The sequence below is a fragment of the Nerophis lumbriciformis genome, linkage group LG03 (genome assembly GCF_033978685.3).
Source record: "Nerophis lumbriciformis linkage group LG03, RoL_Nlum_v2.1, whole genome shotgun sequence".
In the NCBI taxonomy this organism is placed as follows: domain Eukaryota; kingdom Metazoa; phylum Chordata; class Actinopteri; order Syngnathiformes; family Syngnathidae; genus Nerophis; species Nerophis lumbriciformis.
Window position 1 is genome coordinate 64,176,395 of NC_084550.2, and position 12,055 is coordinate 64,188,449.

Consider the following 12,055-nt stretch of genomic DNA (forward strand, 5'->3'; position numbering starts at 1 on the left):
ACAAGAATTTTTTTTTTTTAAATTAGGGGTATTTTATTTGAACTAAGCAAAATTATCTGCCAGTAGAACAAGAAAATGTGGCTTGTCAAGACTTTCCAAAAGAAGTAAAATTAGCTAACCTCAATGAACCCAAAAATACCTTAAAATAAGTATATTATCACTAATAACAAGTGTACTACTATGTGAGTACATATTTTCTATTGTTTTATTGAAAATAAAACAGCAAAGTCCATTTGGCTGTCATCTGTTTTAATTATGAGACACAATTGTGTCAAAGTCATGATTTTTTTTTCATGCCTGAAATAAGAAATTGTTACTTTAAAAAAGTAGTTTTATACTTGTGAGCAGGGGCGCCGCTAGGGATTTTGGGCCCCATGAAAAGAATCTTTACAGGGCCCCCAACACAGTGTCATTATTTTTTCTGTATTATACTTTCATCATCATTAGGGGCCTCTCTGGGCCCCCCTCCATCATGGGCGCCTAGAATCCGTCTCCTTTACCCCCCCTTTTCGGCGCCCCTGTATATGTGACACAGATCTTCCATATGTGACAAAGATTGTCAATATATGACAAAGATCGTCTATATGTGACATAGATCTTCCATATGTGACAAAGATTGTCAATATATGACAAAGATAGCTTATATGTGACATAGATCCTCTGTGTGACAAATATTGTCGATATATGACAAAGATTGTCTATATGTGACATAGATCCTCCATATGTGACAAAGATCGTCTATATGTGACAAAGATCGTCTATATGTGACAAAGATCGTCTATATGTGACATAGATCCTCCATATGTGACAGATTGTCGATATATGACAAAGATTGTCTATATGTGACATAGATCCTCCATATGTGACAAAGATCGTCTATATGTGACATAGATCCTCTATATGTGACAAAGATCGTCTATATGTGACAAAGATCGTCTATGTGTGACATAGACCCTCCATATGTGACAAAGATCGTCTATATGTGACATAGTCTATATGTGACAAAGATCGTCTATATGTGACATAGATCTTCCATATGTGACAAAGATTGTCAATATATGACAAAGATCGTCTATATGTGACAAAGATTGTCAATATATGACAAAGATCATCTATATGTGACATAGATCCTCTATATGTGACAGATTGTCGATATATGACAAAGATCGTCTATATGTGACATAGATCCTCCATATGTGACAAAGATCGTCTATATGTGACAAAGATCGTCTATATGTGACAAAGATCGTCTATATGTGACATAGATCCTCCATATGTGACAAAGATCGTCTATATGTGACATAGATCTTCCATATGTGACAAAGATTGTCAATATATGACAAAGATCGTCTATATGTGACATAGATCTTCCATATGTGACAAAGATTGTCAATATATGACAAAGATAGTTTATATGTGACATAGATCCTCTATGTGTGACAAAGATTGTCGATATATGACAAAGATTGTCTATATGTGACATAGATCCTCCATATGTGACAAAGATCGTCTATATGTGACAAAGATCGTCTTTATGTGACAAAGATCGTCTATATGTGACATAGATCCTCCATATGTGACAAAGATTGTCGATATATGACAAAGATTGTCTATATGTGACATAGATCCTCCATATGTGACAAAGATCGTCTATATGTGACATAGATCCTCTATATGTGACAAAGATCGTCTATATGTGACAAAGATCGTCTATATGTGACAAAGATCGTCTATATGTGACATAGATCTTCCATATGTGACAAAGATTGTCAATATATGACAAAGATAGTTTATATGTGACATAGATCCTCTATGTGTGACAAAGATTGTCGATATATGACTAAGATTGTCTATATGTGACATAGATCCTCCATATGTGACAAAGATCGTCTATATGTGACATAGATCGTCTTTATGTGACAAAGATCGTCTATATGTGACATAGATCCTCCATATGTGACAAAGATTGTCGATATATGACAAAGATTGTCTATATGTGACATAGATCCTCCATATGTGACAAAAATCGTCTATATGTGACATAGATCCTCTATATGTGACAAAGATCGTCTATATATGACAAAGATCGTCTATATGTGACATAGATCCTCTATATGTGACAAAGATCGTCTATATGTGACAAAGATCGTCTATATGTGACAAAGATCGTCTATATGTGACATAGATCGTCTATATGTGACAAAGATCATCTATATGTGACAAAGATCGTCTATAAGTGACATAGATAGTCTATATGTGACAAAGATCGTCTATATGTGACATAGATCTTTCATATGTGACAAAGATTGTCAATATATGACAAAGATTGTCTATATGTTACAAAGATAGTCTATATGTTACAAAGATCGTCTATATGTGACAAAGATCGTCTTTATGTGACAAAGATCGTCTATATGTGACATAGATCCTCCATATGTGACAAAGATTGTCGATATATGACAAAAATCGTCTATATGTGACATAGATCCTCTATATGTGACAAAGATCGTCTATATGTGACAAAGATCGTCTATATGTGACAAAGATCGTCTATATGTGACATAGATCCTCTATATGTGACAAAGATCGTCTATATGTGACAAAGATCGTCTATATGTGACAAAGATCGTCTATATGTGACATAGATCGTCTATATGTGACAAAGATCATCTATATGTGACATAGATCCTCCATATGTGACAAAGATCGTCTATAAGTGACATAGATAGTCTATATGTGACAAAGATCGTCTATATGTGACATAGATCTTTCATATGTGACAAAGATTGTCAATATATGACAAAGATCGTCTATATGTTACAAAGATAGTCTATATGTTACAAAGATCGTCTATATGTGACAAAGATCGTCTTTATGTGACAAAGATCGTCTATATGTGACATAGATCCTCCATATGTGACAAAGATCGTCTATATGTGACATAGATCTTCCATATGTGACAAAGATTGTCAATATATGACAAAGATCGTCTATATATGACATAGATCTTCCATATGTGACAAAGATTGTCAATATATGACAAAGATCGTCTATATGTGACATAGATCCTCTATATGTGACAGAGATTGTCGATATATGACAAAGATCGGTTAATATGTGACAAAGATCGGTTAATATGTGACATAGATCCTCCATATGTGACAAAGATCGTCTATATGTGACAAAGATCGTCTATATGTGACATAGATCTTCCATATGTGACAAAGATCGTCTATAAAAATATGTGACACAGATCTTCCATATCTGACAAAGATTGTCAATATATGACAAAGATCGTCTATATGTGACATAGATCTTCCATATGTGACAAAGATTGTCAATATATGACAAAGATAGTTTATATGTGACATAGATCCTCTATGTGTGACAAAGATCGTCTATATGTGACAAAGATCGTCTATATGTGACATAGATCCTCCATATGTGACAAAGATCGTCTATATGTGACATAGATCCTCCATATGTGACAAAGATCGTCTATATGTGACATAGATCCTCCATATGTGACAAAGATCGTCTATATGTGACAAAGATCGTCTATATGTGACATAGATCCTCCATATGTGACAAAGATCGTCTATATGTGACATAGATCCTCCATATGTGACAAAGATCGTCTATATGTGCAGGGGCGCCGCTAGGGATTTTGGGCCCCATGAAAAGAATCTTTACAGGGCCCTCAACACAGTGTCATTATTTTTTCTGTATTATAATTTCATCATCATTAGGGGCCTCTCTGGGCCCCCCTCCATCATGGGCCCCTAGAATCCGTCTCCTTTACCCCCCCCTTTTCGGCGCCCCTGCTTGTGAGTGTTGATGGCACAGCTTTGCAACACTTGATATTCTAGTTTCAAGCATGTTTTACTCAATATAGGTCATCAAATCTCAGCAACAAGCTGTAGTATCTTACTGAGATCATTAAGGACCAAAACACTTAAAACAAGTAAAACACTGCTTAGTGAGAAGAATTATCTTATCAGACAGAAAATAAGCAAATATGACCCTTATTTGAGATATTTAATCTTACTTAGATTTCAGTTTTTGCAGTGTACTTTGAGACAAGAGCTATAGTGATGCATGCTTGGTTATGCTTTAAAGTCATATCCAACAATTGCGACAATGACTTTTTACTGTCAACTGAGTTTAATTTTTTATGTTTTCTGCTGGTGGTGTGCCTCCGGATTTTTTCAACGCAAAAAATGTGCCTTGGCTCAAAAAAGGTTGAAAAACTATATGTTATAGTTATTTGAATGACTCTTACCATAATATGTTACGTTAACATACCAGGCACGTTCTCAGTTGGTTATTTATGCCTCATATAACGTACACTTATTCAGCCTGTTGTTCACTATTCTTTATTTATTTTAAATTGCCTTTCAAATGGCTATTCTTGGTGTTGGGTTTTATCAAATAAATTTCCCCAAAAAATGCGACTTATATATGTTTTTTTCCTTCTTTATTATGCATTTTCGGCCAGTGCGACTTATAATCAGGGGCGACTTATACTCCGAAAAATACGGTAGTAATTTTTTTTTCAATTTACAGTAATATGCTGTAAAGAACAATGTACAATTCATTGTCATTTTTATGAATTTGATGGGTAGTCTGCTGTAAAGTTAAGTATTTTTATTTCGACAAAAACATGTTTGGAAAGTATGATAGTATACTGTAATATTTTTTGCAATATTGGATACTATTAAAGTTTAAAAGGAATGCAATTTCAAGCAGTACATATATTTTTTCTGTCAAAAAAAATAAAAAATCAATGACATTTAGTGAGAAAATATTCAGTACTTTGACATGTTTGCGGACCAGATAAAATGATGTCGCGGGCCAGATTTGGCCCCCGGGCCTTGAGTTTGACACCAGTGCTTTAAAGGCTCACTCTGTGTGATCTATTTCAGATGTTCTAACTGTAAACACAATTGGGAAAAGGTATTCATTTGGCATTGAATTAAACTGAAGGAAAAAAATCTTTAGGCTTTTAACACCCCCAAAAATACCGTACTTTCCCGAGCTGTAAAGTCCACCGGTATTTAAGCCACACCTACCACATTTTTGAAGAAATAAATAGATTTACATAATAGCCGGGAGCCGCAGATACATACCGGTACTAAATATTTTATAAATGTTTATTTACATATCTTAATTGTTTCCAAACGGTGTCTGTAACAAGGCAGTAAAACAGATGATCAAACAAAACAGTAGATCAAACAAAACAGTAGTCATCGTCATGGACCTACTAGCTGTGCAAGCTAGCTCTCTAATCATCGGTGACGTTTTGGTGGATTTACTTAGGAATTTGTGAAACAAACAATACAAAAAGAATGTAAGTTAATAATGCTAACACAGACGCTCGTAAACGTGTTAGTATATTAGCTAATGCTAACAACGCTAGCTTGATTACATTACGATAGCAGGTACTGATATGCATGAAAACACTCCTACAGACATCACACATGGGACGGTTTAGTAAGTAAGAATTGTTTTAGTTATATTGTAAAACTCGTACTCCATACGAGTAGAAACGCTATGGACGGATATGGTGCGTCCGATTTGTTCTGGGAAGTCTGAATTTAAGTTCCTAGTAGGAATTTCAACTGGAACACTCCTCAAGGTCGGATTTGCGACTCGGAAAGTCGGAGCATTCTCACCATCCCCAAGTTCGTTTCAAGGATGGCTACTCTGGAAGTAAACAATGATGATATCCGTTTTTAGCACTTCTGATTACTTTTTGTTGTGAATCAGCCGTATACGATGTTTTGTTAGACGTTACTTTATGATAACGTTACTGTGGTGTCAACTAGATGTGTTTCATATGGTATCGCTAGCAATAACGTCTTTATTTCCTCATCTACTGTGCTTGAAGGTTCTAGAAAGAGTCCATATTTTCTCGTAAGTTGTTTATATTCAGACAAGGCAAAAACAGCTTTCGCGGATGTGGCAATCTTGATTTCCGACCTTGTAACTGGAACGCTCGCAGCTCATATCTGACGTCGTTCCCAGCTCCAACTTCCGAGGTAAATGGAACGCGCAGCCTTATACTTCCAGTTCTGGGCATTAAAACGGGAAGTACGTCGTCCAAAAGTTGGCACTATCGCACAGACAATAACGCACCCTTTCAGTGTTGAATGCAAAACATTGTATTCAACACAGAAAAGTCTTAAATTAGCTGCACCGTTTAATAAGCTGCAGGGTTCAAAGTGAAGGAAAAAATGTAGCGGCTTATAGTCCGAAAAAATATGTTGTGTAAAACTACAGTAGTAGGAGTTTCCAATTTTTGGGCGACTTGAGACTCGAGTTTGAACGTCTTCTTCGGCTCAAAGCACGGCAACAGTGAAGATGGTGAAGGGTTTGAAACCGGGATATTCAACTGAATTGTTATGGGGGGCCACATTTTCAGAAAGCTAAGGGGCTGGGCTGAACTTCTTCCCCTCACTGTTAGTCGTATGTTCTATGTATCTGGGAACCAGCATCCTCTACAGTAGGCATTTCATTATGCTCTATTTATTTTGTCGCAGCTACAGGAGCGTTCTGATGTTTTTAAGGATCTTTTGCACACAAAAAAGCTAGTCAAAGATCATCTATATGACAGCACTCTAATGTTTTGAAGAATCTGCTGTAAAAAACAATTTGTTTAAAAAAAACTGAACTCTCTGGCCACCAGTTGAATAGCCCAAATTAGGGAAAAAAAGGGGACCTAAAGTTGAACCTTGAGGAACACCACTAGTATAACTAAAGACGTTGCAAAAAAAAAAAGTTATTCAAAGATCATCTTTATGACAGCACTCTAGCGTTTGTAAGAATCTGCTGCAAAACACAAGTCTCTCCAGCTACGAGTTGAATAGCCCAAATAATGACAAAAAGGGGACCTAAAGTTGAACCTTGAGGAACACCACTAGTATAACTAAAGACGTTGCAAAAAAAAAAAGTTATTCAAAGATCATCTTTATGACAGCACTCTAGCGTTTGTAAGAATCTGCTGCAAAACACAAGTCTCTCCAGCTACGAGTTGAATAGCCCAAATAATGACAAAAAGGGGACCTAAAGTTGAACCTTGAGGAACACCACTAGTATAACCAGTGTTGGGACTGTAACGCCGTTAGTTTCGGCGGTTACTAGTAATCTAACGCGTTATTTTTTATATTCAGTAACTCACTTACCGTTACTACATGATGCGTTACTGCGTTATTTTACGTTATTTTTTATGTAGTATCAGCTAGAAACAGAAGATCTGAGTGTGTTTTATTGCAGCGCTGCGGTGTCGTCCTTCTGTGTCACAAGGAAAAGAAAAAGCGTGCTTTGTGTGGGTGGGGGCGCAGGGGAGACGTTCCTCCAGGGCCTATGTACTTCGGGGCTAACAACCTTCACTTTACCCGGAAGTGGGTCTTTACAGCTGAGGGTGAATGACGAGGCCGGCGGATTGTTGCAACTTTGTGACTTTATTGGACGCAGCCATCCACCAAGCTAGAGCACCTGCACGCACTCACTGTCGCCGTTCCCTCACCTCTCTCGCCCACTCACTCACTGACGTCACTCGCCTCACATGCTGTCATATCTTAAAGGGCCACACACACCCACACATACGCTACTCTCATAACAACTAACAAGACATCATGGCGAAGCCAGAAGTCGAGTTTCTTAACATGGAGACATTCTCAATACTTTTCTTTAGTCGAACACAAAGAAAATAACATTTTAGTTAAATGTAAGTTGTGTCTTGGATCAAAGATCCTATCTACTTAAAGTTAAAGTGCCATTATGTTGCAGCTATTTAAAATAGTTTTGTCTATTTGTTCCGCCCGATTGTAGCTGAGATAGGCTCCAGCGCCCCCCGCGACCCCAAAGGGAATAAGCGGTAGAAAATGGATGGATGGATTTGTTCTGGCCTGAAATAAATTGGCCCTTTGAAACATATCTTTGTCTTTGTGTGTTGTATGTAGACCACATTGCTTAGCAGAGTTCAGTGATGCAAATGCATGTCAAGTTGATCAACATTTGTATTATTCTCCAGTGCAATAACAGTACTGAAATGAAGGCTAAAAGGGCATTATTGGGAGCCTTAAAAAAAAAAGAGAAAAAAAAGAAGTAACTAAATAGTCACTTTTCACAGTAACGCATTACTTTTTGGTGTAAGTAACTGAGTTAGTAACTGAGTTACTTTTGAAATAAAGTAACTAGGAACTGTAGCTAGTTACTGGTTTTCAGTAACTAACCCAACACTGAGTATAACTAAAGACGTTGCAAAAAAAAAAGTTATTCAAAGATCATCTCTATGATAGCACTCTAGCGTTTGTAAGAATCTGCTGCAAAACACAAGTCTCTCCGGCTACGAGTTGAATAGCCCAAATGATGACAAAAAGGGGACCTAAGGTTGAACCTTGAGGAACACCACTAGTATAATTAAAGACGTTGCAAAAAAAAAAAATTATTCAAAGATCATCTCTATGACAGCACTCTAGCGTTTGTAAGAATCTGCTGCAAAACACAAGTCTCTCCGGCTACGAGTTGAATAGCCCAAATGATGACAAAAAGGGGACCTATGGTTGAACCTTGAGGAACACCACTAGTATAACTAAAGATGTTGCAAAAAAAGAAGCTATTCAAAGATCATCTCTATGATAGCACTCTAGCGTTTGTAAGAATCTGCTGCAAAACACAAGTCTCTCCGGCTACGAGTTGAATAGCCCAAATGATAACAAAAAGGGGACCTAAGGTTGAACCTTGAGGAACACCACTAGTATAATCAAAGACGTTGCAAAAAAAAAAAAAGTTATTCAAAGATCATCTCTATGACAGCACTCTAGCGTTTGTAAGAATCTGCTGCAAAACACAAGTCTCTCCGGCTACGAGTTGAATAGCCCAAATGATGACAAAAAGAGGACATAAAGTTGAACTTTGATGAACACCACTAGTATAACTAAAGACGTTGCAAAAAAAAGTTATTCAAAGATCATCTCTATAACAGCACTCTAGCGTTTGTAAGAATCAGCTGCAAAACACAAGTTTTTTTTTTAAACTGAACTCTCTGGCCACCAGTTGAATCGCCCAAATGATGAAAAAAGGGGGACCTAAAGTTGAACCTTGAGGAACACCACTAGTATAACTAAAGATGTTGCAAAAAAAAAAAAAAGCTATTCAAAGATCATCTCTATGACAGCACTCTAGCGTTTGTAAGAATCTGCTGCAAAACACAACTCTCTCCGGCTACGAGTTAAATAACCCAAATGATGACAAAAAGGGGACCTAAAGTTGAATCTTGAGTAACACCACTATTTTAACTCAAGACGTTGCAAAATTAAAGCTATTCAAAGATCATCTCTATAACAGCACTCTAGCGTTTGTAAGAATCAGCTGCAAAACACAAGTTGTTTTTTTAAACTGAGCTTTCTGGCCACCAGTTGAATAGCCCGAATGATGGAAAAAAGGGGACCTAAAGTTGAACCTTGAGGAACACCACTAGTATAACTAAAGACGTTGCAAAAAAACAAAAGCTATTCAAAGATCATCTCTATAACAGCACTCTAGCGTTTGTAAGAATCAGCTGCAAAACACAAGTTGGTTTTTTTAAACTGAACTTTCTGGCCACCAGTTGAATAGCCCGAATGATGAAAAAAAGGGGACCTAAAGTTGAACCTTGAGGAACACCACTAGTATAACTAAAGACATTGCAAAAAAAAAAAAAAAGCTATTCAAAGATCATCTCTATGACAGCACTCTAGCGTTTGTAAGAATCTGCTGCAAAACACATGTTTTTTTTAACTTAACTTTCAGTCCATCAGTTGAATAGCCCAAATGATGAAAAAAGGGGAACTACAGTTGAACCTTGAGTAACACCACTATTTTAACTCAAGACATTGCAAAATTAAAGATATTCAAAGATCATCTCTATAACAGCACTCTAGCGTTTGTAAGAATCAGCTGCAAAACACAAGTTGTTTTTTTAAACTGAACTTTCTGGCCACCAGTTGAATAGCCCGCATGATGGAAAAAAGGGGACCTAAAGTTGAACCTTGAGGAACACCACTAGTATAACTAAAGACGTTGCAAAAAACAAAAGCTATTCAAAGATTATCTCTATGACAGCACTCTAGCTTTTCTAAGAATCTGCTGCAAAACACAAGTTGTTTTTTTTAACTGAACTTTCTGGCCACCAATTGAATAGCCCAAATTAGGGAAAAAAAAGGGAACCTAAAGTTGAACCTTGAGGAACACCACTAGTATAACTAAAGACGTTGCAAAAAAAAAAAAAAGCTATTTGGGGCAGTATAGCTCGGTTGGTAGAGTGGCCGTGCCAGCAACTTGAGGGTTCCAGGTTCGATTCCCGCTTCCGCCATCCTAGTCACTGCCATTGTGTCCTTGGGCAAGACACTTTATCCACCTGCTCCCAGTGCCACCCACACTGGTTTAAATGTAACTTAGATATTGAGTTTCACTATGTAAAAGCGCTTTGAGTCACTAGAGAAAAGCGCTATATAAATATAATTCACTTCACTTTACTTCACATTCAAAGATCATCTCTATGACAGCACTTTAGTGTTTGTAAGAATCTGCTGCAAAACACATGTCTCTCGGGCCACAAGTTGAATTGCCCAAAGGTGAAAAAAAGGGGACCTAAGGTTGAACCTTGAGGAACACCACTAGTATAACTAAAGACGTTGCAAAAAAAAGCGATTCAAAGATCATCTCTATGACAGCACTCGAGCGTTTGTAAGAATCTACTGCAAAACACAAGTTTTTTTTTTTTAACTGAACTCTCTGGCCACCAGTTGAATAGCCCAAATGATGAAAAAAAGTGGACCTAAAGTTGAACCTTGAGGAACACCACTAGTCTAACTAAAGATGTTGCAAAAAAAAAAAAAAAGAAGTTATTCAAAGATCATCTCTATGACAGCACTCTAGCGTTTGTAAGAATCTGCTGCAAAACACAAGTCTCTCCGGCTACGGGTTGAATAGCCCAAATGATGAAAAAAGGTTGAACCTTGAGGAACACCACTAGTATAACTAAAGACGTCGAACGTAAACGAGCTACAGCAACACCTTAGTTAAATGAATCACATTTTCAGAAAAATGTGCAGCTACCAAAAAGGACAGTACTTAAAAGGGGTGCCTTGAGGAACACCTCGGATATGTAAACGATACATTTGGACCAAAGTCTTCTGTTTGCTAGCAAAAATGTTTGTCTCCCAAGTTTTGAACTCGGGGCCCGTTTATCAGCCCTGGTTCAGAAGTCCTGTAAAGCATGCGTCTCCGGAGTTATTTATCAAAATGCATTTTTGGAGGCTTTCCCAAAAGTCCATCAAGCATGCAGTCTCCTATGTTCCAACCACTGATGATTTACTCCTTCATTTCTGCCGAGTCGAGGCCCTCGTCCCTCCAATATCTTCACGCCAAGTGTCCGTTTGTGCAGGAGACGCCGGGGCGTCCAGCGGGGAGGACATCCAGTTGACCACGACCATCACTCATGTCGACGGTCCCACTGAGATCTACAAGATGACGGGCAAAGAGGCCCAGGAATAGATAATCTGCCGTTTATCACCGAGTGTTCCACGGGGCCCACTCGTGCACCCACTACCCCCTTCATCCTTGCTGCCTGTTCATTTCATTCTACACATCACGCTTTTGTGTACACCGTCGCTAAATGTTGCACTGCTCCTCGGACACCAAGTCGGATACTTGAGCGCGTTATTATGGGCAAAGGCAGTCGTGGAAATCATCGGTGAGAAAAGTCGCATCAAGTTGCAACAGGCGGAACTTTGCACTGAAGTTGAACTGTTTGCTAAGTCCTGAGCTGGGGATGGGAATTGACTTTATTTTGTGTTTGTCCTGGATGCAGTATTGCTACTTGGTTCAATTTGTGCATTCTCAGTGAAGCAACACGTCCTTTTCTTCCATAGAAAGTAGATCATGTGTTTTATAGTGTTTTTTTTAAACTTCAGAACAATGTATTCAGCTCTACCAATGTTGCCAGTAGTCTATTAAATGCCATGTTTGTGCTTTTTATTTTAATTTAAATAAACATGCTTTTACTTAA

General features: G+C 37.7%; 1 protein-coding gene across 1 annotated transcript in view; it reads left to right on the top strand.

Moving 5' to 3' along the window:
• Positions 1-12,055, top strand: part of wls (Wnt ligand secretion mediator) — a 113,747-nt gene extending 101,692 nt beyond the window's left edge. The window contains exon 12 of the mRNA XM_061941270.2: positions 11,432-12,055. Coding sequence (XP_061797254.2) covers positions 11,432-11,541 — 110 coding nt within the window. The 3' untranslated portion in view covers positions 11,542-12,055. The remainder of the gene's footprint in view (positions 1-11,431) is intronic.